General features: G+C 52.3%; 1 protein-coding gene across 14 annotated transcripts; it reads right to left on the bottom strand.

Moving 5' to 3' along the window:
• Window positions 1-27,016, bottom strand: PSEN2 (presenilin 2). 14 transcript variants are annotated; one of them, XM_061160177.1, is made up of 14 exons: window positions 26,931-27,016; window positions 21,601-21,685; window positions 20,728-20,763; window positions 20,422-20,526; window positions 15,686-15,882; window positions 13,461-13,678; window positions 12,171-12,312; window positions 9,967-10,034; window positions 9,080-9,300; window positions 7,455-7,553; window positions 6,645-6,728; window positions 6,225-6,326; window positions 2,256-2,374; window positions 1-729 (listed from the first exon to the last, which is right to left on the bottom strand). In XM_061160177.1, exons 5-14 carry the CDS (start codon window positions 15,824-15,826, stop codon window positions 574-576), a joined length of 1,350 nt encoding a protein of 449 aa, XP_061016160.1. In that variant the 5' UTR covers window positions 15,827-15,882; window positions 20,422-20,526; window positions 20,728-20,763; window positions 21,601-21,685; window positions 26,931-27,016; the 3' UTR covers window positions 1-573. The 14 variants fall into 14 exon arrangements, with proteins under 14 accessions (XP_061016160.1, XP_061016155.1, XP_061016166.1 ...); XM_061160172.1 differs by having other exon boundaries at window positions 15,686-15,846; XM_061160183.1 differs by having other exon boundaries at window positions 6,225-6,323; window positions 15,686-15,846.
• Between the last annotated feature and the right edge of the window lie 258 nt (window positions 27,017-27,274).

Here is a 27,274-nt window from a genome sequence, read left to right as displayed (position 1 = left end):
TGTGACAGGATTCGGCTATTTATTGATGGTGATATTAAGACACTTCCCAGCAATGACTGCCGTGACAAGGACTCTAAAGGTAATAAAATAATGATGACATCATAGACAAAGCATTGGGAACATTCCTCGCAGAGAAAATTGGCTTTTCCTCTCCAGTCAGAGTGACCAGGCACTACATGCCATCCCGGGCCTGGCCTCCCGGTCCCAGATATCTTTGCCTCGTCCTCTGTCTGGGCCCTCCTCCGAGGACGCCAGACTGGGGGTTGAGAGCAGGGGGCCTTCCCCGCGCCCCCCACGTCTCGGAACTGTCCTCAGCTCCCCTGGCCTGACTTTCCGGGTTTCCTGCAGGTGAGACGAGTGCTCACGAGGGGGTGAGCCACGCCCGGTGACAAAACCACTAGCACCACAAAGCTGGTCCTTCCTCTTCACGAAGTTAACACAACCCTTTTTCATTCTCATTTTCTTTTAAAGGAAAGAAAAGTCTTAAAAATATATGGCACTAGAGTGTAAAATTATACAGCTGCCTCCGGTTGCCACTTCCTAGAGCTTCCAGCCCACGGGGCCCGCTTCCCCTCAGATGTAGAGCTGGTGGGAGGCCAGGGTGTCCATGAAAGGCCGCACCAGGTTGTCCGTGGAGAAGTAGAAGATGAGCCCGAACGTGATGGAGATGGGGAGGGCAGGCAGCGCCTTCTTGAACACGGCGAGCAGCAGGAGGGTCAGACACAAACCCTGCAGGACACAGAGGCGGAGGGGCGTGAGGAGGTGACCACCGGTGTGGACATGGGGAGGGGAGCAGTTAGTGACGGTCCAGTGTCTGGGCTCAGGAGCCCTGACACCCCATCGTCTCCCCTGGTCCTCTCGGCAGCTCTGGGAGGTGCGTGGGGGCAGAGGCTTTCAGCCAGTACTAACGCCTTGCACATGAATGGATGAACCGGCAAGCAGGCCTCCTGAACTGGGCCGCTGCTACCAGACCACTTCCCCTGGCCATGTGACGTGTGACCTGATGACATGAAGCCTTCCCCCAGGGGACATGTATTTATGCAAGAACTGGGTGGGTCTGACTGAAAGGCAGCAGTGTTCTCAGCTGACACCAAGGGAACCAAAATTCCATGTGACACACCCCCTGCCCCCCACCGCAAGCAGGCGCAGTGGTTGCCTATCCTGTCCCTGCCCCAGCTGATGCAGGCAGTGGACCAGGGTGGGGACAGGGAACCAGAGTGCCTGTCCCCTCCCTGGGGAGAGCAGGGCTTCAAGGACAGACAGTCTGGAAGTGTAAGAGCCTGGGTGTCCCCAACCCAGTCCTTGACACACACTGTGGGCAAAGAGAAATGTCCAAAGAACTGGAGCCTTGGTCCTAACACACCACGTGATGCCCAAGGTTCACCAGGCAGACACTGAGTATGGGCCGTTCAGGGCCTCCACCTCCACCAATCATCACAGGATGTGTCCCCATTACGTGTACCTGATCATGATAAGTGACTATGTGTGCTAAGCCTCTGTAGTCGTGGCCGACTCTTTGTGACCCTATGGACTGTAGTCCGCTGAGCTCCTCTGTCCATGGGATTCTCCAGACAAGAATACTGGAGTGGACTGTCATTTCCTCCCCCAGGGGATCTTCCTCACCCAGGGATCGAACCTGTATCTCTTGCGTCTCCTGCATTGGCAGGTGGGTTGTTTTATCACTAGCACCACCTGGGAAGCCCTTAAGTGACTATAGGGGCCTTCAAATTTCACCACTGGGGTTCAAAGTGAGGGGCCCCCTCTCAAGCCCCAGGAGATCCCATGGGGACTCAGAACCACATGTCTGGGTGGTGTGGAGGGAAAACACGCAGCCCCGGAGTCAGAGACCCGAGTTCAAATCACAGCTCGGGCCTCACAGCTTTGTGCCCACGGCCAGGCCCCCACCCTGCTCCATCTTTCAAACATCTCAGGTCACCATCCCTACCTCACAGGTGTGGCAAGACAAATGTACAGAGTTAGCCAAGACCTTGGCACCCAGCATGCACACTCAGTAACACCAGAGCCCCTGGTCACCCTCCCTGCACCATGTCCGTGTCTCCTGACGACCAGATCCTCCTGTGAACCTTGGTCTCATCTTGAGGATCTTTCTGGCAACCCTGCCCAAAGGACTTTGGCAAGCCCTTCCGAGGGATAGCAGCATCAGAAAACTCCCTGGGGTACCTGGGCCCCCCATGAAGACCCTCAGGGGCCCCCACTGCCCAGGGGTGGGTGGGGAGCACCCCGGGCCCACTCACAATGAGGATGGCCACAAAGCAGGCCAGTGTGGTGTTCCAGTCCCCGCTGCCCGTGGCGGCTGCCTTACCCACCAGCACGCTGTAGAAGATGAAGTCTCCGAGGCCGAGCTTCACGCCTCCTGTGTGGTGGGAAGAGAGGGAACCTGTAGGTCTCAGAAGCCCCCAGAAGAAGCAGCAGAGAAGGCTGACCCCAGCCGAAAGGCCCAGGCACCTGGCCCAGCCCAGGGGACCCAGGGCCCAGAGGCCTGGCGACCTCAAGAGGGCTGATGGGCGGTGTCACTGCCTAGCCCACCTTACCTGGACTCTGGGACAAGGATTAGCTGTCTCAGAAAAACAGCAGCCAGTGGGAAAAAGGGGGAAACCTGTGGCCTGGGTGACTTGCATTCTGGGCTGTGCAAAGCCAACATTTCTGATAATTTGCGCAATACTGCTGCTTGGTACTTGGTTTGAGTAAAGACAAGAGTGAATAAAATCCATTGTCCAGGGCTGGTGGGAAGTTACCCAAATTAGCACTGAGTATGAATTATAAATGCTTTTTAGGAAATTTAATTTCATTGCTTTTAAGAGTATATATGATACCCAAGGTCCTCTGGAGACTAATGTCTCTTTAAAAGAGGTAAACATATATTGTAAATCAACTCTGTTGTTGTTGTGTAGTTGCTAAGTCGTGTCTGACTCTTTCAGCCTCATGGAAATTTCCCAGGCAAGAATACTAGAGTGGATTGCTATTTCCTTCTCCAGGGGATCTTCCTGACCCAGGGATCAAACACACTCTCCCACACTGCAGGCAGATTCTTTACCACTGAGCCACCAGGGAAGATAAAGGTAACTTGTAACTAGTATATCCATTACTGAAAAGGAGATGAGCTTCTAGGATGTTTTGTTTCCTTCAGTACAATTGCCCTGTACACCTTCTTATAGGATAATTTCATTCATCATGGACAATAAAAATGCTCATGAAACAGACTGGAATTGAGCAGGTCTGCATCAAGGAAACATGCCCTGCGTGTCTCACCCCACCCCACCCCCTCCACTCTGGGCTCCAAGCAAGAAGCACCTCACCTTAGTCTGTTCTTTCCTTCACCCCTCCACCACTCCCAACTTCCTCATGTTGGCAACCATGTAAGCCCTGCCCTCTTACAGAGAGGACCGCTCTTGCAGGTCTCTTGCTACCATCCCCTCTCCAGCTTCCCTTTTCTGCCTGCTCTCCCTTCCCTTCTCTCTCCTTTTTCAATCAGTTCTTTCTCAAAGGAACTGCGCTCACCTCGCAGGCACTTCAGAGACCTGAGGCAGTAAGTCCCACATCCCCCAGTCAATGTGCTCAGGCAAGGCCACCACCCGGCCCCCGTGGACACCCCCACGCTGTCTATCTCAGCACCCTGCCCTCTGTCTGCTCCCCAGGATCCTCCACAAGCGACCTTCCCTTCATCCCCTTAACATCGCTCACGCTGGCCCTCTGGCTGTCCACTCTGACCCTGCACCCTTCCTGGGTACCTTCTGGGGACCCACAGTTTTGACAACAAGTATATCCTGGTGACTCCTCCTCGGGCCTGGAACCCTGACCTTCCTGAGCACTACTCCCCCTCGTGTGTCTCTGGCTTCTCCACCTAAGGTCCTCCAGAGCCTCCCACCTGCCGGCCCCTCCTCTCATCACTCTCCCCACCTCCCTGCCCATCCCTTGTCCAGCCGGGTCCTGCCGGTGCATCCCAGGCAGGTGGTGATACCCGAGTCAGGCCCTTCTGGCTCTTCCCTCACCTCTGTGTTCCTGCTGCCACCTGGATCTGTCTGGGATGCAGCTCTGCTCACTTTAATTCCCTGCAACAAATGCCTAATGGCTCCCCATGGCCTCCAGGATGAAGTCTGAGCTCCCAGGAGTACCGCTCACCCTTGGAGGTCTGGCCCCCAGCTTCTCTGGCCACCAAACATCCCAGAGCTTCCAGATGGCTTCCTCCCCTCTCATCTGAGCCTTTGCCAATGCTGTTGTGGAACAGAATTGAACCAGCCTTTGTCCCTCATTCTGGGAGGGAGCTCAAACCCTTGGAATTTCCCCAGTGATGGAAGTGTCTTTGTTGTTGAGCAGCCCCTTGGATCATTTATGCAAGCAAGAGGATGGCGCCGCCACTGCTGCTGCTAAGTCGCTTCAGTCGCGTCCGACTCTGGACAACCCCATAGACGGCAGCCCACCAGGCTCCTCTGTCCCTGGGATTCTCCAGGCAAGAATACTGGAGTGGGTTGCCATTTCCACTGGTCACCAGAAAGACCAACCATGTGATAAGGAGGTTGAGACTCTAGGCTAGGCTGAGTCTGGGGAGAGGAGGCAGCCTGGAGATGAAGTCCAATGTCATGAGCAAGGACTCAATCCATTATGCCTATGTAATGAGACCCCAGTAAAAACTGTGGACACTGGAACTCGATACACACATCCATATGCAGGGGTGGGGGTGATTCCCAGGCCCCAAGGGCAGAGAGCATCTTCCCAGACCTCACCCTATGTGGCTCTTCATTTGGCCGACTGGTCCTCGTTTATGTCCTTTATAAAATCAATAAAACTGTAATGGTAAGTACAGCACTTCTCTGAGTTTCGAGAGTCATTCTAGTAAATTTTCCAACCTGATGGAGTTGTGAGAATCCCCAGATTTGTAGCCAGTTGGTCAGGAGTGTGGGTGGCCTGGAGACCCCCAGAGCTTGTCGCTGGCATGTGAAAGGTGGGTGGTCATGTGGGGATGGTGCCCATGTGGTTTCAGTGCTGATTCAGGCGGGGGCTCAGCACCAGGCCAGTCTCTGGCCCAGCTGCCTGTCTGCTGGATGACTGACAACTTGTCCTTCCAGGCCAGCCTACAGCCTATTGTCTTCCCCACGTCTGTCCTGAGTACTTCTTACCTAACCCCCCTGACTTGGGCTGCTCCATGGGTAACTTCTCAAGGGCAGCAGCTGTGTTAACCTGGCAGCATCCCCCTGGCTCCCATGTGCCTCCCGGTACACACTAGTGGTCCATAAATGGGTGCTGATAGGTTATTTTAATCCGCTTGGAAACATAACCATATATCAGAAGGTCCTTGGGTGGGTCTTCAAGATTTTCCTCCACACCTGCTCCTTCTGCTCCCAGCCACTCGGGGCTCTGCCTGGGAGAAGCCTGCACCCCAACTCTGCCCCTGCCTTACGCTCCACAGCCCCACCGACCTGCCCAGCCCAGCTCACCCCCAGAGCACAGAACAGAGCCTACGTCTGTGACCCCGCGGCTGCACTGGGACATTCTCCGGCTACTCGAGCGCACACTCTACCAGCCACAGTCCTGCCCTCCCCCTCGTCTCCCCACTCCCGCACAGCTCAAACCCCTCCCCATCCCATGGCTCCCACTGTTCACAGGACGCAGATGAGAACCCCCATCTTGATCCAGAAAGCCCCTGAAGCCCCTGCCTGTCTCCCGGCTCCATCTCTGCACTTGGGTCTCAGCGTCCTGCTTCCACTTCCTCTAAGTCAGCCCCAGGGTCACTGCTCCCAAGGCGCCCTCGGCTGGAAACCGACCCACACAGCCCCCCCTCCCCCAGCACTGTGTATCCCCGTCTGTGTCCTCAGCCTCTGGAGCTCAGCTCAGAAGTTACTTCCTTAAGAGACTTCCTCTGACCCCCTCAAGCAGGTCAACGGCCTTGTCAGGGCCCCTACCACCCTATGTTCTTCTGCTCGGTCCTCCCAGCTCCCGAGAGGGTGCTTAGGGCCCACGCCTGCATGGCAGCACCCCCAGAGCAGCACCCGTACGATCACCCCCCAGTGCAGAGTGGGCACATGGCCAACATCTGTCACACACGAGGTGCAGCCTGGGCGTTGAGTCCCTGTGGCCTGCCCATAGGACTGCGCCTTGGCAGGCTTCTCCCTGACTTTATGAAGCATCTCTGATGTCAAACGGGCTCTTCCCTGACCTCAGGGAGCCCCACCCTCGGCCCACGCAGACCTTCCGTCTGGACACCTTACTTTCCTCCTCTTCCTCCAGCTCCTCCCCCGGGTAGCCAGGCAGTTGGGGCTCAAAGACGTCAGGGTATGAGGGCTCCCCAAAACTGTCATAGGAGTCTTCTTCTGGGTGTCCAGTGTCATGTGAGGAGGGAGAAAGACAAGAGATGGTCAGAGGATTCTGAGCCCAGAGCTTCCCTGCCCCACCCTGCACCATGCCCAGCCCAACACAAAGAGGATTCTCCAGACCACACCGCACGGGGAGGGAAGGGAGAGAAGCAGGTCTGAGGCAGATGAGCAAAGTCCCACCCGCACCCAATCCCCACGGTGTGTGTGCCAGAGGGGTTAGTCTTCCCTGCCCGTCCTGTCCTTATGCCTTCCAGAGAAGTCAGGCGGAAAAGCACCACTCCCCCATGATGACAGGCTGTCAGTCCCGATACTCACCCATTTCTGGGTCATAGGGGAGCTGAAGGGCTCCCTGAGAGGAAGGGTCCAGCTTGGCCATGCCCACGGTCCACACCATGGCGGCTGGGGAAGGAGAAAAGGGTCCAGCCTCAGACAGTACTAACTAGGGCTGCCCCCGGGGCCTGGAAGGCAAGTGGGACAGTCTATGTCCCCAGAAAGCCTGTACGGACCCTCAGTCCCTGTGGGTATTTGCTTATGGCCTCTGTTAGGGGGCCTCTGGGGGTCCAGACTCCGCTGCACATCCAACACCCAGCAGAGTGCCCACCACAAGGTGCCCGCCGTCAGTGCATGCTTGCTGATGCTTTCATAAATAGAGATCCCTGCACACTGGCCAGCAGCAACCCCGAGAGTGCTTCTTTAGAGACTGAGCTTCAGCTGTTGAGAAAGCCCAGGGAAAGGCAGACATCCTGCCACCTGCCTCCCCAAACTCCTGCCCTGAACAGTCCCTCCCCAAAGTCCCTTTCCAGGGGCCTGGAGGGCTGAGTGGGTGGCCTCGGGCTCATGGGAACGCGGCCCACGCCCACTGCGTGAGCCTGGATGAGATGAAACTGCACGCGGGCCACATTCCTGGAAGCCCTCTTCCTGCTCTAAACGTCCAAGCTTCTTCCTGACCCACAGCAGGACGCAGCCCACCTTCATGTCGGGAAGCTGGACCCCTCCTGGGGTCACCAAGGCTGCCTCCCCTCCTTTGATCAGGAAAAAGGTAAACTGTCTCCCCATTAACTCTGAAAGCCATGGCCAATGCAAACCTTGGTTCCCACGTCTGAAGGAAGCACAGGGGTCACTCACATGAGTATATGAGGGCAGGGAATATGGGCTCATTTCTCTCCTGGGCGGTTTCCACCAGCATCCTCAGTGGCCCTTTGGGGCATAGCACAGCCACAAGATCTGGGAAAGCAAAGTCATCCCTGGCATGTTAAGAAAGACATTTATTTGCAGCCAGCCCCCAGACAGGAGTCAGCGCTCTGACACCAGGCCCGGGCGAGTATATCCTGGAATCTCAGGGCAAGGCTCTCCAACCATGCCCCCCTGTTTCAGCAACCCCACCCTTGGGTTTCAGCCTCGATCCCTAGAGCCTGCACTGGCTGGAGCCCATGGTGGGGTCTAAATGGGCTAACTGCAAATAGGGATTGCTGTGTGGCTCAGAGACCCAGAGGATGGGCTTGAAGTCCCATTTCTCTGAGCCCCAAATTCCTTATCCTAAGAATGTAAGAAGCAGTACTGGTGATGGTAATCTAATACAGTCGACTTTTCAGATCTCTGGGTTCTGTATCCATAGATTCAATCAGCCACGGATCAAAAATTTCAGAAAATAATTCCAGAAAGCTCCCCAAACCAGTATTTGCTGCACACTGGCAATTATAAACGTCATTTACATTCTATTAAGAGTTTTTTATTGGAGAAGGAAATGGCAACCCACTCCAGTACTCTTGCCTGGAAAATCCCATGGGTGGAGGAGCCTGGTAGGCTACAGTCCATGGGGTCATGAAGAGTCGGACATGACTGAGCGACTTCACTTTCACTCTCAAGTGTTGGAGAAGGAAATGGCAACCTACTCCAGTGTTCTTGCCTGGAGAATCCCAGGGACGGGGGAGCCTGTTGGGCTGCCGTCTATAGGGTCGCACAGAGTCGGATACGACTGAAGCAACTTAGCAGCAGCAACAGCTATTTATATATCACTTATATTGTACTACATAAGTAATCTAGAGATAATTTAAAATGTTTGGGAGGGGACATCCCTGGCCCAATGGTAAAGACTTCGCTTTCCAATGCAGGGGGTGTGGGTTCGATCCTTGGTAGGGTAGCTAAGATCCCACATGCCTCACAGCCAAAAAGATCAACATATAAAACAGAAAGAACATTGTAACAAATTCAGTGAAGACTTTAAAAATGGGCCACATCAAAAAACAAAAATCTTAAAAAAACATACACTATTTCAGAGGATGTACATAAGTTATATGCCAATCCTATGTCATTTTATGTAAGAGATTTGAGCATCCTTGGATTTTGGTACCTCAGGGGATTTTGGAACCAGTCCCCCAATGATACCGAGGCAAGATTATACTAATTAAAGAGCAGCTTGCATGTGGGGTACTCATTATTTACTGGTACTGTGCCCAATCTCAGGGTTGTTCTGAGGAGCAAATGACTTCTGGCATGCAAAGTGCTTAAGGGTGCAAGTGCTCAGGAAACATTTGTTGTTATTAGTAATCACGTCAACAGTCATGATTCCATTGGACCCGGTTTGTTTTTTATGAAGGTGAACTTCTCAGAAGGGAGACCATCCAGGCCTCCTTGAGGGGGCTGGAGGGAGGAGGAGGGGACTTCTCAGCACCCACCAAGCCTGTCTAGCAGTCAGGATTCTGCCCTGGACGTCACTCCAAGGCCCCCCACCAGGCTGGCAGCCCACCTACCATACACGGAGATGGCACCCAGAATGACCCAGGCGGACCACTCTGGGAGGTACTTGATGAACACCAAGGCCATGAGCGCGCTGATCATGATGAGGTAGGCCTGCTGCAGCACCAGGGGGCCCTTCCAGTGGATGCACACCATGCCCACCGCCCCGAAGTTCCAGACGGTCAGGAACAGGGTGGGGTAGTCCATGGCCACATTGTAGGTCTTGAGCACTTCCCTGTGAGACCAAAGTCGAGCCCGGGGGCTGGGACACTCACTGGAGATGTCAGACCCTGAGCCAGGCAGTCCAACACCCTCAATCATCAAGTCACATCCTGGCTTTCCCTAATCTCTGGCTCATTTATTAACATCGCCTTCCCCACTTCCATGAGCCCTACAGGTAACCCCTTGTTTTCTGAAACAAGGTGGGGAGTATACTGACATCTTGTCCTTGGGCTGGACGACCCTCTGCCCATGGAAAAGGTCTTTGGAAAAGTGTTTTCTCCTGTGCCTCTAGTTTTTTTGGGCCCCTGGGTTAGGCTGATGTCCTAAATCCAGGGCAAGAGAGACCACCTTCCCCCAAAAGGAGGGACCCAGTCCCAGCCCAAAGATTGGAATGTAAATTTTGAGGCCTTTCTGATCCCTGCCTCAGCCCAGGTTCACAGCCTCCTCTGTGATGACTCTGAGTCTTTGTTTTAAATTAGGAACCAGAAGGAGACGTGTGGCCCAACGAAGGGCTCCACTGCAGTGTCAAGGAGGCCAGGCTCCTGGAGTAGCAACAAGGGGCACCCTTCCCTCCCGGGTCCTTCAGACCCACCCATGCCACAGGGAAGCGGTCTCAGAGGACCTGCTGCCCCCGGCAGCCACTCACCCAAGGTCCCGCTGTCCCCCAGCGGCCACTCACCCGAGGTAGATGTAGGTGAATAGGAAGAGCAGCATCAGAGAGGACATGATCAGCCAACCATGGATGAACTGGGTGGAAATAGGCATCGTGACTGCAGGCCCCCAGGCCCCTGGTCCTCAGGACTGATACCCAAGCCTGGAATCCCTTCCTCCTTAGGCTCCTCCTGACTATGCTGGAAGCTGGCTGTTTTACAGGTAAGGAGGGCACAGACATTCAATGTGTTCTCTCCAGGTAACCCAGCAAGCATACCAAGGAGCTGGAACTCCTTGCTGTCTAAACACCCAGCTCTCTACTTGTTCACCTGGAAAGAACATGCCTGGCACATTCCAGGCTCCAGAGAGAAAGCTGGCCGGGTCTCTGCTCCCACATGCTGCATCGCCAGGTGTGGGCAGCAAGACAACAAACACATAGACACACACTAGCAGGAAGAGATAAGGGCTGAGAAAAAAACTGGCTGGGGAAAGTGACAAGAGACCCACTGGGTGCTTCTATTTTAGACAGAGTGTGGTCAGGGCAGGCTCCTCCTCTCCTGGCCCAAACAAGGGAGGGTCAGAGGTGAGGGGGGTGTCACTGCAACCCACCTCCTCAGAGGACAGACCCATCAGTCACCAGCTCAGGCCACTGGGGACCGCAGCAGCCACCTGGCTGTCTGCTCAAAGCAGAAGGGGCACCTCTGGTATGTGCTGATCCTCCTCATCCTACCCGAGCCTGCCCAGATCACCATCACCTCTTGTCCGTGTCGTGGAGTAAATCTGACTGAATGGAGGCTCAGCGGCCTCCCAACAGTTCCTAGCGTGGTCAGGTGACACCTGCTGACCACAGCACTGCCGGCTCTCCCCGGCCCCGCTCCTGGCTTGTCCTCACGCATGCCGTAGCCTCTGCTCCAAACAAAAGCCCTCTACCCTACCTTCCACCATCCACGGCCCCTTCTGCCCCAATCACAAACTCTTCCTCGGTTATACAGGCAGCTATTTACTAAGAAGCTCCAGCTCCTGGACACCCCCTCCCACTACTCACCCCCAGCCAGGACCCAGCTCGTCCCTCTATTTGAGGCTCTCCACCTCTCTCTACCTGCTCCACAGATGCCAGCAGCCTGAATACCCAGTGCTGCATACACCTGCGTGTGAACAGTTTAAAATCAATAATGTCTAGTTCAACTTCCTTTCAGTCCTCACGGCTTCAAAGCCTTCCTTGGGAGAAAAGCCTGAAACTCATGCCTAAAAGCTTATGGATCTCTGTGGACGATTTGGGCTAGGTGGGACTCAACTCCCCTGTTCCTCCCCAGAGCTGCTCTGCAGGGCAGGGCCCACCCAAAGGTCTCTGGGAGTTGGAAGATCTCGGTATAGCAGCTGTATACCCCCAGCTGAAAGGCAAATGGGAAAATAAAAAATAAGCTTGCAGGGGAAGTATATGGTGAAAGAAGCTTAAAATAGAAAATCTGACTTCTTCGGAAGGACAGGCAAAATAAAATTAACTTCTGAATATGAGTGCAAGCAGGCCGGGCGCAGACCTCTAGCCCCGAGATGAATATGAGAAGTGACCCTATGAATGTAGCAAGGAGGAACTCAGCTAAGTGGGATTAAGTGTAGTTGAAAGGACAGGCGTATTGGGTAACCCGTGGTGGGGCAGGAGTCGGGTGGGAGAAAGTACAGGCAAACCTCAGGGATTTTCGGGTTCAGTTTCAGATCACAACAAAGTGAGTATCGCATGAAAGTGAGTCACAAATTTTTTGGTCTCCCACCTCATGCAAAAGTTAATGCTTGCACTGAGGTCAATTAAGTGTGCAATAGCATTATATCTAAAAAAAAACTGTTAAAAACAGCATTAATTAAAAAATAATGCTGTTGCAAAAATGTCACCAACAGACTTGCTCAATGTAGGTTTGCCACAAACCTTCAATTTGTTTAAAAAAAAAAAAGAAAGAAAGAAAACACAGTATCTGTGAAACCCCCAAAAATGAGGTAGGCCTGCTCCAAAACTTGAGGTCTATTTTATAGGAAAAAAGGAACTCTGCTTAAAAAAAAAAATCCAGGGTTGCTGCGTAAGAGGCTTTGAGGCATGAAATCCAGGGTTGCTTTATAAGAGGCCCTGAGGCATGAAATCCAGGGTTGCTTTATAAGAGGCCCTGAGGCATGAAAGCCAAGGTTGCTGCAGGAGAGGCCCTGAGGCGTGGCAGGAGGCAGGGGGCAGGCAGACCGGCTCACTTTGTAGCAGCGGTACTTGTAGAGCACGACCAGGAAGATCGTCATGGTGACGATGACGCTGATCATGATGAGGGTGTTGAGCACGGAGTTGAGGAGCCGCTGGCCCACCGAGGGCGTGTCCTCTGAGAACGGCGTGTAGATGCTGAGGAAGGAGACAAGGGCTAGAGGTCTGCGCCCGGCCTGCTTGCACCCTCCACCCCAGGGAGCCTGGACCTGGTGACGCAGGCATCCTGGGCACCCCTGGCCCTCAGCACAGCACTCTGGCTGCCCTGGTCTGAGTGCTGCCCACCATCCTCACGAGCTGTCCTGCCTCCCTGGCACCTAACTCCAACTTCTAACTGAGCTGATGCAGCCACCCAGGAGGGCCTGACTGGCCTTTACCACGGCCTCCTGGGCCCCCACAACAACTAAAACCTCTCCCGGAAGTGCTTCTCCCAGCTGACCCCACTCTCCAGCTCTGTACCCACCTCCCCATCAAGCCTAGGATGCCTCCAACCCCACTGCTACCCCTACCCACACCCAACATAGCCCAGTAACTGCACAGGCAGCTATAAACTAAGGAGGCAGTTCACTGATCCCACACTCTTAGGGAAGCAAACTGCTTGCCAAGTTCTCATGGTCTCAACGCTTTTCACCTGAGCTGCTCTGAGTCCCCAACAGACTATATGCTTCCTGAGGGCGAGAGCTTCTTTCTCTACTCCTTTCATTATAGAAATCATAAACAAAATGTAACAAAAACTCCCTTTAAAAAAAAAGATAAGGTTTCAAGAAGGTAGTCAGCAGTGATACCATAGGAGGCTGGGGGAGGGAGCATAGGGAAGCTTCCCATTTTCCCAGGCTGCTGCTTCTTCCTGGATTCTTTTTATTAAGATAAACAAAATCCCCCTTGCAAGTCTGGGAGTGAGCTAAGAAATCATGTGGTCCTCTCTAGCTTACATCCCCGGGAGAATGAATGAGAGGCCCAGAGAGAAAGAGACTTGTCCGTGGTCATGCAATGACTGGTGGCACACCTCGAACAGGACAGAGAACTTACCTCCTGCCGTGAGAGCAGGGTGCAGGGGCACTGCACATGGATTAACTCACTCAGCTCTCCTGGTAACCTTGTTACCAAACCCATCATACAGATGAGGAAACTGAGGCCAAGAGCGGTTAGGAAGGTGCCTGGGCAGGTTGTGTGGACTCGGGCAGCTCCCCAGCCCTGCTCCTTGCTGTGGCTGCCATGGGGCCAACACAGGCTGCACCCTCTGCCCCCAGTCCCGCTCCCTCACCCACCCCCGGCCCCCAACTCACAGCTGTCCATTCTTCTCCGTGTAGAAGCGCACGGACTTGATGGTGGCCACCACCACGATCATGCACAGCGTGACAGGCACAAACAACATGATCACGTGCTTTGCCCCGTATTTGAGGGTCAGCTCCTCCTCCAGGCCCGGCGGCCGCCCAGGAACCCCACTGCAGACGTAGCGGTCAGGGTCCTCGTCCTCATGGTCCTCCTCACTCTCCTGGCTTCTCTGTGGGAAACCGTGCTGTGAGGACCACGGAATGCCCCCCGCCGCAGGCCTAGTGACACAGAGCATGGGTGTGTGTGAACTGGAAATGAGAAGCTTGAATGTTGCTTTTCAGATGGAAGAACCAGTCTACGGGCTGTAGTTTAGATGTGGGAGTGGTGGCATTCCAGGACATTGAGAAGTTTATGAGGACAACTAGAGATTGAGAGTTGGCACTAGCCACCACAGATGCAGGAAGGGAGGCCATGGTGGCCGTAGACGAGGACAGTCTGCAGAATGGGTCTGCAGCAGGTCTGCAGATCTGTCCCCTCCCTCAGTGCAGGGACTCAGGATGCCACTCAGTTCTGGTCACGCGGCCATACTAGTTTGGGAGGAGCTAGGCCAGGTGATGGGAGGAGGGTACAGACTAAACGTTTTTGGTTAAAAAATCACAAGCCAGAATGGTCAGCACACAGGGGGACTCTCTTTGACTGTATTAACAAATAAGGCACTGGGAATTTGCAGAGGAAGAAATTACTTTGAAATTTTTGCCCCTGCCAAAATCCAGCATGCAAGCTTTGCAGCTTTGAACCAGAGGCTAACTAGGCATTGAGCATCTGGGAGGATCCAGGTTAGGGAAGGTGGGAGAGTATAAATGAGGAGGCAGCAAAGGAGGATAGGACGCCTGCCAGACACTGACATACACTGATCTTCAAGAATGTGTTTCAGAATTGTGGCAATTCAGGCTCACTGGCTGCCTTGTTATTTACAGTAACAGCCATGACAAAGCCAAGTGAAACAGAAATCAAAAGTGACTGCTCTTTGGTATCAGTTTTTTGCAGAGAGAATTCCATCTAGATATTCAACTGAGAAGCAAAGGAAAACTGTTAATGGGCAGGAACTGAAACAACTGAAATGCACAAAAAGTCCAGGAGATAAAAGACAAAACAACGAGCAAGAACTGGCTGAGGAGTCGCGGGGCCGTGGCCTTGAGCTGCTGAGATCGCTCTCGGAGCCCAGAAGAGGACAGGAGAACTGAATTCAAGTTTCAGCAGAGGGGAAAGAGGCTGGCTGGAAGAAAGAAAAATACTAGAATGGGCAAAATAGAGGATGGGATTTAGGCAAATTCAGATACTGTTTTTACCCTGATGAGGAGGGAGGCAGCTTGACTAAGTGACTCTCCCATGTACACTCTCCACTTCATACTGTTATAATCTCCTGCCTTTTGGGCTGCAGAGGCAAGATCACAGTGCAGCATACTCCTCCTGCTACGGGCTGCATGTTTGTGACCCCCAAATTCATATGTTGAAACCTAATGCCCAACATGATGGTGCTGGAGATACAGGCTTTGGGAGGTGATTAGTTCACGAGGGTAGAGCCCTCAAGAATGGCATTCGCACCCTTATAAAAGGGGCCTGAGAGAGCTCCCTAACCCTCTGCCTTGTGAGGACACAGAGGGAACACAGCTGCCTATGAACTGGGAAGTGGGCCCTCATCAGACATCAGCTCTGCCAGCGCCTTGACCTTGACCTCCCAGCCTCCAGAACAACGAGAAATACACTTCTGCTGTTTATAAGTCACCCAGTCTATGGTATTTTTGTTATGGCAGCCTGAACACATAAAACACATCCCCAGCTCAAAAGTCAAACACGAATCAGCTGATCTCTCAGTTCCCATCTCTAGCCATATATCAAAAAAGGTTCCCTCCAGCAGTTTCCTCCTACCGACCTTCAGCCTCTGTGCTGCCTGCCCCAGCATCCACCCTCACCCTCAGGTTCCTGTGGAATTAATAATCTGCATAGGAAGGTGAACCAAGGGGGCAGGGTTGGGGTGGATCACGCAGTCTATTACAGAGTCGGTCTGTGACTGGCCGTCCGTGTGCAGAATCTACGATCAAGCCCTGTCAGACCTGGGATCCACCAGAGTGGCCACCCGCCCCTTTGGCCAGTTCTCACCTTCACTTCCCCTCCCTCCCAGAAATGGGATGCCAGCAGCCTGTCCGGAGACCACGGACTGCTGGCAGGAACTTACCCACTGGGCGGCACTCTCTCCGTCCTCCAGGCCCTGCCGGCCATCCTGGCAGGAGCGCGGCGTGGGGCTCTCGGCCGACATCAGGGACGTCCGCTCATCACACACTTCTTCCTCGCTGTCAGAGGCCATGAATGTGAGCATGGCCCTGCCTCCGCAAGTGCCTGGAAAAGGAGCACAGGGGTCTTCGTGCCGCTCTCCTGAGAAGCAAAGGCAGCGGAGGGTGAGATGTGGCTTTAAGAGCTGGACACAGGTCCTGCCCACAGTGACCATCCAGGATGCATTTGTCAAAGGACTGCTTTAGGGCTTCCCGAGTGGCTCAGTGGTAAAGAAGCCGCTTGCCAATGCAGGAGACAGGGGTTCAATCCCTGATCCGGGAAGATCCCACGTGGCAAGGAGCAATGAAGCTTGTGTATCCCAACTACTGAGCCTGTGCTCTAGAGCCTGGAAACTGCAGCTTCTGAAGACGGAGTGCCCTAGAGCCCATGCTCCAAAACAACAGAAGACACTGCAATGAGAAGCCCACGCACCGCAACTAGAGAGTAGCCCCTGCTCTCGGCAACTAGAGAAAAGCCTGAGCAGCAATGAAGGCCCAACGCAGCCATAAATAAACATTTAAGAGAAAAGGAGAGTCCCCAGGAGCCACTACTGAGGCTGCAGTAGTTTCAAGAGGGACTGGCTAGAGAGGATCCAGGCCATGGGGATGAAACTCCCAACCAGAAATGTCAAGGCCACTCTAAACTCTCAGCACACTCAATTCATTCAATCAACAAATATCTGACCACCATCTATCATGTGCCAATGACACGTTTGTCCTAAAAGAATAAAAACCAATCCAATGTGGCAAATTCTATAATCCAAGTGTTCACTAAGAGGAAAAGAAGGGACTAAATCTCAGAGATCAGGAGTGTTTTCTGGAGAAGATACCATCATGTGATGGACACAGACTCTCCCAGGTGGGAGGGAAAGGCAGAGGGCATGAAGAACGTCTCAGCCTGAGCCTGGCACTTCCAGGGTTGGGCAGGGGGACACTGGTGTGGAGGAGTTAAGGGTCTCTGGCGCCATGTTAAGGAGGTGGGCTTTGTCCCCCAAGGACACAGTGACAGATCAGGTCTCTGGTTAGAAATCTCAGTCTGGTCACGGACTGAAAAAGGAGTAGAAAGAAGGAAAGGTGACCTCCCTGGAGACAATGATGGGGTGTGAACAGGGCCTAAGGTGGCAGCAAGACGGATGGAAGTGAGGGGACAGAATCCATAGAGACAAGATGTTGGGGACATAACAGGACAGAGTCCAGGACAATGACAGGCAGGAAGTAGGATGGAGGAGTGGGGAGAACAAGGTGTTGGGGGAAATCTGCTGAATGTAAATGGCTGAAAGGGGGGAGCTGCCTGGGGGGTGGCTGAGGGCCAGGGTCTGAGCTGGAGGGGAGGGAGATGAGAGTCACAGGTTTAGATGCTGCGGCCACGGGAGCAGTGAGCTGAGACCACGAGAGAGGAGTGTGTGTGTTGGGGAAGTATAGCCGAGGGCAGGACCCATAGGAAAAACCAAAGCTGAAAGGGCCACACAGGAGGGAGCCTGTCCCCAGAGACTGCTGCACTGCCCTGAGAGGTGTGGGGACTCAGCAGAACCATGTGGACGCTGGGGCAGCCCGAACCCCTACCAACACCCTGGGCAGGTCAGCTGAGCCACCAGCCGGGCCAGCTGCCCCATCACCTGCCTCCTGGGACCCTGGGGAAGACTCACACCAGTAGGAACAGTCAGGTCTGTTCTTGTCTCAATGTTCATCTCCATGTCAGTTGCCTTCAGAATTTATGATCATTTTTACTCTATTTCTATATTGTCTTTCTTTAATATATGGACCATTTCGAAAGTCTTTATTGAATTTATTACAATATTGCTTCTGTTGCATGTTTTGGTTTTTTGGGGGGAGGGGGCCACAAGGCATGCAGGATCTTAGTTCCCTGACCAGGGATCAAACCCACATCCCCTGCACTGGAAGGCTAAGTCTTAACCACTGGACTACCAGGGAAGTCCCTATGATTTTCAAGTGGAGAAGGCAGGCAGGTTCCTTCCACTGAGGCATCCAGTTCTGCTCATCTTGGCAGAGGCTCTGAGGCTTTGTTTTGAAGACAGTGTCCCAGGCCGTGGCCTGCATTACTTCCAGCTGGACTTCAGCTCCATCCCCAAGTCCAGGCCCATGGCAGAGCCTGATCCTCCTCACCGACTCGGGCCCTTACAGGCTTCCCCGTAGCTCTTACAGGGAATTCAAAATGAGCAAGCTAAGCTCCCCTGGCTTCAGCAGAGAAACGACACGTATAGGAGGGACAGCAGTAGTGACATCAGTAGGAAGCAAAATAAGGTCACTTCCAGGAGAGGTGACGAAGATGCTGTGCTACTGGAGTTAAGACTAAGTCGGGGGGCGGGGGGGGGGCAATCTATCAACAGTGGGGAGTAGACGTCTCAAGTCTTTAGGAGGAAGAGGGACATGAGACGAGGCACAAAGGTTAGGAATATCTTGCCAGGCAGAGGCTGCAGTAGGTGGGCACCTGGAAGTAACCTCGTAAACAGATGGCGGAATGGGGGCCTTGGCTGAAATTCTGAAACACCCAGCAGGCTGAGGTGGCTGAAGTGTGGGGACCACAGAGGCAGCGACAGGAGGTGGGACCATCCAAGGGAGGGGCGTGGGGGCCCAGCCGGGGAGGAGGAGCTGAAGCTAGCGGCGGGAGGGGGCAGCCAAGGTTTCTGAATTTAGGAGGGATGTGACCAGAGTGTGCTGTGTGGGAGCAGAGGGCCGGCTGAGCCCTCCTGCCTCTTCCCCGGAGACCCCAGGAGCGGTGCTGCCCAGGACCCAGGAGACGGATCTGCTTCTCAGCACTCGGACCTTGGGACCAGCAGAGTCTACCCAGGAGCCCAATTAGAGGGGACGGGCTGTGAGACCTTGGGAAGTTCTTAGCGTCCTTCATCTATGGTAACAGTAATGAAAGAGATTACCTAACAGAGACCCAGGCAGAAAAACTCTAAAGCATTCCTCTGCAAGGGTGGGCCCCGCTAGATAAATCCTAAACATACACCTGCCTGGGCCCAGGAGATGCCCTCACTGACCCTGTGGCAACGCTGAGTCCATTCTTACTGAAAGAGCGACACTGAACACAGAGCTAGCAGGCTGCACCTCAAGCTAAATTAGGACATCCTATCTGGAACAGTGTAGCAGCTCTTTCAATACTTTGTTTTGTCTGGGCTGTGAATTAATAATTTAGTTACCATCTCCCTCCTTCTGTTCTTCCCACGCCTTTAGAGGCCCTGGGATTTATCTTCACAGTGACTGGAGGAGTGGGTCAGGAATTCCTGCATCTAAACGGGAGGGCTGCAGCCCCCAGGGCAGAGGCGAGCTCACCCTTCAGAACCACAGCTGCCAGCAGCCAGGCTGCCTCAGTCCCCAGAGCAAAGCACGAGGGGACTGGACAAATAAGAGGCTAAGATGCTTCTTGAAGGAGAAAGGGAGCTACAGGGCAGGTAGGAAGAGAAAAGCAGGGGATCCACGATCAAGTAGGAGTTAAGTCCTTTCCAATTTCCATTTCTTCAGCCAGTCACCAAATCCCAGGAAAACACGTCTGCCTCCCAAAGTCTGTGGACACACCCAGGGAGAGCACATTTAAAAACAGACTATATCCCTTCCATGTGAAACTGCAGTGCAGAGGGAGAAAAGTCAGAAAACTACAAAACATGCTTTGCCAACCACCACATGTAATGTATGGCCTCCTCAGCAGAAAACAAATGCTCCCTGAGCAGATTCCTTCCCTCCGTGGACGCTGCCCGGGACCCCCAGAAAAGCTGGACAGGGAGGGGTTGCAGCCAGAAGAGCTGGTCTTGGGTTGGACCAAAGGCATCCTAATCACAGCCCTCTAGCCCTGGAGGAGGTGAGGACAGCTGGAGGCACTTTCTGGGGCTCCCAGCATCTGAGGGCATGGCTTAGGACTTTCAGAAAGCTGTAAGATGCTGGAGATGCAGTTTGGCAACGTGGCCCAGGCCACCTGAAGGGTGGCGGCAGAGAAGCTGCTGAGCCCTCACTGTGTGCTAAACACAAGTCAGGAACGAGGGACAGTCAGTCTCCTACGGACGAGCCTTCAACCTGCACACTTTCAGAGATTCGAACATGAGTTCGCAAGCCCGGTAGCGTGAGTTCACATGTCTGGTGTACTTTTTAAGGTACTGTACTGTAAAATTAAAAATTTTCTGTTTCCTTTTTATGTATTATTTGTGTGAAAAGTATTATACACCTCTTACAGCATAGTACTGTATAGCCAATTGTGTTAGTTGGGTACCTAGGCTAACTTTGTTGGACTTAAGAACAAACTGGATTTATGGCCTCTTGGAACAGAACTTGTTCGATGCAGGGCACTTACTGTACTGCCGTTATTTCTCATTTTACAGATGAGGAAAAAAGATTTTAAAAGTGATAAGTTCAAAGTCATCCTTGGACTGAGGTGGTCAGGTTCTGTGCTCTTAAACACTATGTTAGGGTGCTAACTTCCAATGCAGATCCTGTTTCATTCTGGCCAAAGGTCCAGGGATTTGCATTTTGAGACAGTCCCTGGGCGATTCTCAGGCCGGTGTTAAACCCTCCCTGGAGCTGCTCCTGCCAAGTAATCAGATGCCCCAGCCTGGGCCCAAACTTGGTGCTCAAAGTGTCCAGTTACAGTTCACCTCCCTATTGCAAGGGCAGGGCCTCACGCACCTACCTTAGCACACTTACTTACTGCTCTGCACAACTTGCTCGCTGAATGGGGGCGTGAAAGAATGAGCAGTCCTTTCTCCTGAATACCCTGTGGTTGGTCTGAGATCCCCTGGGGAGGAAGAGCAACAGGAGCTTTCTCAGACTAGGAGAGCTGCAGCGGGAGAATGCAGTGATCTGACTGACAAGGTACGCATGCAATGCCCACCTGGATGGAGGGTGTGAAAAAAACTGGATCTCAAGCATCCCTGGTACAAACTGCACCAGCCTTTTTGAAGGCAGTAAACATCAAGAGCTTTAAAAACATTCATACCTTTTGATCCTGAAATGCTACTTCTCGGAATCTGTCCTACGAAAATAATAAAAGATTTATCTGAAAACACGGTTGTTGCAGGCATTTATAATTTTTTTAAGCGAAAACGACTAAGATGTCTGACTCTGTATGATAATATATCCATCCGATATATGACTAATAAAAATCTTACTTCAAAGAATATTTACTAACATGAAAAAAAGCCAAGATGCTAAATTTAGTAGATTTAAAACCACAGATACAAGCATCTGAATTCTCTTAGAAAATGTATATATATATGAAGGACTGGCAAGAAATAGTATACAACATTAAAGGTGCTTATCTTTGGATAGTGAAACCACAGATATAAGCATCTGAATTTTCTTAGAAAATGTATATATATATGAAGGACTGGCAAGAAATATTATACAACATTAAAGGTGCTTATCTTTGGATAGGGAGATTGCGGGTGATACATGATATTTTTCTACATTTTTTAAAACTTCTATAACAAAACATGAATTGTGTCTGCTGTTTTTTGTAAAGCTATTAACTTTTAAAAGGGAAATAACAGGGGCTTCCCTGGTGGTTCAGACAGTAAAGAATCCACCTGCAATGTGGGAGATATGGGTTCCATCTCTGGGTCAGAAAGATCCCCCTGGAGAAGGGCATGGCTACCTACTCCAGTATTCTGGCCTGGAGAATTCCATGGACAGAAGAGCCTGGCAGGCTACAGTCCATGGGGTCGTAAAGCTATTAATTTTTAAAGGGAAATAACAAGTATCAGCATTTAGACAGATATTCTTCCATGCTGTCTTCTCCCACATCCCCTCTCACTGAACTCGGGGACCTTGGGAAGCAGCTTTCACACCTTCTCCTAACCCCTCTTATTACCTGGCTCCTGAAGGAGAACAGAGCAGCTGGGATGGATTCCTCTGGCTTCTAAGCTGGAATTGAAGCCTGAAGGTACTCTGCAATCCTTGGAAGGAAAAAATGCAGATAAACAGTCTTGCTGGATGTTTGTCCACAGCAGAGCACCAGTGATGCCAAGAACTCCCGCCGGGAGGCTGACTCACAGGCCGGTGCGGGTGGGGCTGGGTGACTCTCCTGCTGATGTCAAATCCCATCAACCACGTAGCAACCGGCCCTCCCTCTCTCCGAGGGAGCAACAGGAAAATGCAGAGAAGCCAATGAGGGGAACAGGTGCCCCAGACTACATCCTGGAGACCCTTCCCAGAACAAGGTGCTGTGGCTGAAAACTCCTTGGATTAGGATGTAAAATCAAACATCCAAAGAAGTCACCGCTCACTCCCATTAATCAGCTGAATGAGATCCAAATGCTGAATGAGCCAAGCCAAGGGAGTCTGACCCAGGGAATTTCCCCAACCTTGCCTATCTCAGCAGTTCCTGCAATTATTATTGGAACCTTGGTGACCCAGTTTCCTCAACCTGATTTTCATTTCAGAAAAATGCAAAGGTTCTGACCTTAAAATTTAAGGTCAATGGACCTAACTAGGAAATAGATTCCTACATAAGTAGGAAATCGATTTTTAAATTCCATCATAAAGAAGAGTGCCTCAAGGAAAAACATGGAAATTTCGGTTCCAAAAGAAAATTGGGAGTCAACAGGTGGGGCCAAAGAGAAAGGCTTGGATCCTAGTACTTGCTTTCTTTGTCTCCACAGGCCTAACAGTACTTCTTTCTTTCAGTATTGAAGTATAGTTGACTTACAACATTACAGTAGTTTCAGGTGTACAACATAGTGACTTAAAATTTTTTACAGTTTACATTCCATATAAGGTTACTGTAAAACACTGGCTGTATTCCCTGTGCTACACATTACATTCTTGTATCATTTATTTTATACATGTTTGCTTGTCCCTCTTAATGCTCTTCCCCTATTTTGCACCTCCCCCTTTCCTTCTCCCACTTGGTAAACATGATATGCTTGTCTATTTTTGCTTTTTTTTTTTTTGCAATTCTACTTATGATATTTATTGAAGGAAAACAAAAATACTAATTCAAAAAAACATATATGCACCCCCATATTCATTGCAGCACTATTTTTTTGTTTTTGTTTTTAATTGAAGGATAATCACTTTATAGTACCTTGTTCGTTTCTACCAAACATCAACATGAATCTGTTTCTGTTTTGTCTTGTTTGTTCATTTTAATTTTCAGTGCTCCCTCAAAGAGGGCAGCAATGGTTTTAAAAAGGTCACTTTCTATGGTCACATGGCTACTTCACAGAGCTCCCATGACTCCTGGGGCGTTCCCAGCCTTCCCTTATACTAGATGAGGAAATTCCCTTAGAAATTCCCACAGCTTGCCTGCCTGCCTATTTCCCCTGGCCCAGGCACCTGACCATGTATGGGCCCTGGCTGACTGTCATCCATCTGTCCGTCCATCCAGCCCATACTGTGATGCACATCACCTGCCGGATGGTTTTCCCCAGAACAGGGAGGCAGCCTCAGCTGGAGCAGGGGCCCCCATCCCACAGGGAGGCCCTGAAGTACCGCTCCACTCCCCTGAGTCACAGGCCCCAGGCGACCCTCTGGGGTCGCCTAAACCTTGACCCAAGCTCTAGATTTCCCTCTGTCTGCCCTTTTCTACTCAAAAGCGCTCAGTAAACATTTTCTCTCACTTCCTGAAGAAGCCTGGAAAAGGGGCGGTTTAGAAGTGACAGAGAGATGCTGCAAAGGTAGCCACACTGGCCACGTGCTACCGAGTCACCTTTGAGCAGCCTCTCATAAATTGTGTTTTTGCTTTCAATGAAAAGCAGCAAGACAGCGATCAAAAGCTGAGCCTTAGAAATGGAGAGAGTTTGAATCAGCTGGCCGACTGATCTGAACCACATACTTGGACAATTTAACTTCACACAGCCCATTTCCTCTTGTGTAAAAAGTAAGATAGGCACGCTTTGCAAGATGACTGTAAAAATTAGAGCTAATGTGTAATGTGTCCAGCACAGAGTAGATGTTCAATAAATGGTAATTATAATGAAATAAAGGCAGGGACACAGTGAGAGGGGACAACAGAAGCCTGTTGATGGCCCCCCTGGAAAGCTACAAAAATGCTAAACCATCAGACATGAGTTGAGCACCAAGGTCACACCTCACTCAGGCCCTGGGTGTTTCCTCTTCAGCCCCAGTCCAGGGCATGCTGGCAACATGAACATTTTGTCAAACAAAAGGGCATGTCCAGAGGCTGATGTCAGAACTGGCAAGGATCTTCAGGGCCATCCGGTCAGCACCCCATTTCATACTTGGGAAAATTGAAGCCCAGATGGACAAAGGGACAAGGGCCCATGACCAGAAGCCACAGTTACAGCTCAGGTCTCCAAACTGCCAACGAGGAGCTCTTCCCTGCTGCTCCAAGTACTTGAGAGGGTCACATACTCAGTGGATTTCCAAGAACACTCAATGAAGGGAAAATTCCAAAGGCATAATATTAACACAAAAAGCAGGATACAAAACTTCATCTTCAGTTTCCTACTTCTAATATTTTAATACATGAATACAGGTATGTGCATAAAGTACTGTAAGGAAGTTCATGTTAAGAGTGGTTCTTTGGACTAGGGGCTAACAGATGACTTGAAGAAAAAAAATCCCAAATTTTCTAGAGTGAACACATATTGCTTTCATTTTTAAAAAGTCACAAAGTTTCTGGTTAAGGTACAGCAGAAGGTGAGCGCCCTTTAAACTTTTCTTCCCATTGCTCCGGAAGACTGTGTTTCAGCAAAGACAAATGAGCAACCCTTTCTCCCAGGCAATGGAAAGAATGGAAAGTAATCATCTCCCTCCTGGACATCCGGTCTTCACTGAGGATCACTTTGAAACTACTTCTGCCCAGACTGTAATCACACGGTGGCCTCACGACTTCCTGGTCAAGAAGCTAACGCTGATTCTACAAGGCTTGAAGGCCAGGTCAGATGCAGCCAGCAAGGTGAGGAGAAACCCCCAGGCCCTGGCCAGGGGCAGCGTGGAGGGTATGCCAAGCTCAGAGCTCTTGCCTTCCACTCCCAGCCCCACCCCCAGCTGCTGGAGTCCAGGGACAGGTGGAAATATTTGCAGAAACATTTGTTGCCTTGCCAGTCTTACCAACTAAACAGTGTCTAAAAGTCAAATCAACAGCTGAAAAACAGCCAAATGTGTCTTCAATAGAAACATAAGGTGACCTATACACACCGTGCTTTAGTTTCTTTAAAAAAAATTTTTTTTTTGGCTTTGCCAGGTAGTTTCTATCGGAGATCCTACAGCAATTTCCTACACAATGTCCAAGTGCAGGCACATGGGTGGGGTGTGAGAGTGGGAGGTCTCCCAAGCAAAAACTCAAAAGATGCAAAAGACACAGTCAGCTGGGTTCAAATGCTGGCACTCACAGTCACAGAAGCCGCACAACAGGACAAGGTCCTTGATTCCCTGAATCTTAGTTTCCCCTTTCCACTTCAGTGTGATGGCAACTCTTTAGATAACTGTGACAACTACTGTACAAAATGGCTTTTTATTGTATATAACAAACTTATAAGTGATGTTATTGTCATTATTACCATCAATGATGTAAGAGAGGGGCCAAGGTAGGTGGAACCTCTCATTCTGGCAAAGCCTGTGTGCATGTGTGCAGAGGAGCTGGGGTAGGGGTGGGGGTGGGGCAAAGGGCCCCCTGGTACAGTTGAACAGCAGCCTCTGGCCAGGCTGTTCCTTGTCCTCCTCTTTCTCAAACAGACAGGCTCAGAGCATTCACCTCCTAACCCTGCACACATTAGACTCTTGACTTGGTGCACAAATACTTCAACACCAAATGATACAGAATTTTTCCTGAAAACCCAAGGCACCATCATCCCATTCCACAGTAACATTGCATGAAGTCCTCCACCTCCAGCCTCTGCCCTGAATGCTCCCACATTCACCCAAGGCAAGAACCTGGATGGCCTGCCTCATGAGTGGCCGAAGCTGCAGCTTTGAGCTGCAGACAGGACTTCAGGCCCCTTCACCAGCTGGGCCCAGAAAACACAGCTGCTACCACACTTTCCTGCCCCCTCACAGCCACGGTTCACCCAGAGGGGAACCTGAGGCTCACACACCTGCAGCAGCTTATGCAAAGCCTTTAATTACTACCAAAGGTCTTAACCAAAACCCTTGGAGACTCAAGTGTCTACAGAAGGGGTTATGTTGAATCAGGGCCATCCATGTGGGAAGAGCTCGGGTCCATAATGATCAATTACTCTCAGGACAGGCTGGCAACCCACGCAGTCAATTTTGGGTCAATCTGGCTCTGCGATTGCTCTGGATGGGAACCGCCTCTCAGGCTCTCCATCTGTGAATGAGGATGCAGCTACTGCAACAATCCACAGTTCATGCCGTCAAAAGGGAATACGCATTAAGTCACAGACTGGGGCATTTCATCCAGCTGTCCCAAGTGCTGAGGTCTAGTCCCAGGTCTGGACAAGAGAACTAGAGTCCAGGACAACGGGTTCGAAGCCTGGCTCTCATATATCCTACCTGCGTGACCTTGAACAAAGTCACTTTAGCTTTGAAGGCTGAGTTTCTTCATTGATAAAATTTGGGATGGGAATTAGCTCCTGTTTCAGGTTCATTCAGCTTTTCAAAAGCTAGATTCTGGGAGTCTCCTCAGAGCTGTAAATGCCTGATCAAAAAAACAGCCAAACATCGCAGATAACGAAACTAGCGGCTCCAGGCCCTGTCCTTAGGTCCTGTTCCTCACGCCGGCGGAAAGACCTCCGCCTCCCCTCCTGCCACTGCCAAGCAGAGCCCGGGGCCGCGTGTCGCAGGCCGGCAGGGCTGGGCGCCCATCAGGTGCCAGTCAGGAGGGAGGAACACACTGCCGCGTCCGCACGCCTTTGAGACCCACGTGCGCTGCTCCTTTAAATGTCCCGGCCCTTTAACAGATCGCACCGCGCCCACTCCGGCGGGGGCTCCGGCGGCGGGGAGAAACCGGCCCGGCTGAAGGCCCGAGGCCTGGAGCGGCTCCCTGAGCTCCTTCCACTGGCCAGTTCCGGGCCGGCCCCCATCGCAGCGGTCCCGGCGCCCTCCCCTCCCCAGCCGCTGGGGCCTCAGCCCCGGAACCGCCCCGAGGCCGCGACCCGCCGGGGCGAGGGGCGCGCGGAGGGCAGGGCCCGGCCGGCGGAGTGCAGCTCTACCTCGCGCCCCTCGAGCGGAGGGCGATCGGGCCCCCCACCCGCGCGCCCCATCCAGCCGGCTCACCTGCTCCGCCGCGCCGCTCCAGCGGTGTTTACGCGGCTGGCCCAGCGCCCGGCAGACCCGGTGCCGGCGCAGGCCCCGCCCCCGGCCCGCCCCGGCCCCGCCCCGTCGGCGACGCCAGGCTCCCGGGTCCACGTCCGGCCGCACTGGAGCCCGGGCACCGCGTAGGCTAGGGGCCGGGCTTCCCACCGTGAGCCGCAGGGACCGGGGAATGAAGCTGACCCTGGACTGAGCACTGACCTGAGGGAGCGGAGGCCGCACCTGGACTGTGAGAGGGCTTTGCGCACCATGGGCGGTAGTGCGTTCGCTTCGAGGACGATCTCCTGTCTTGCAGTTTTAGGTTCCGG

This window comes from Dama dama, chromosome 14, assembly GCF_033118175.1.
Source record: "Dama dama isolate Ldn47 chromosome 14, ASM3311817v1, whole genome shotgun sequence".
Classification (NCBI taxonomy): Eukaryota; Metazoa; Chordata; class Mammalia; order Artiodactyla; family Cervidae; genus Dama; species Dama dama.
Note: the sequence above shows the minus strand (reverse complement) of the source record. Positions and strands in the feature narration are given on the sequence as shown.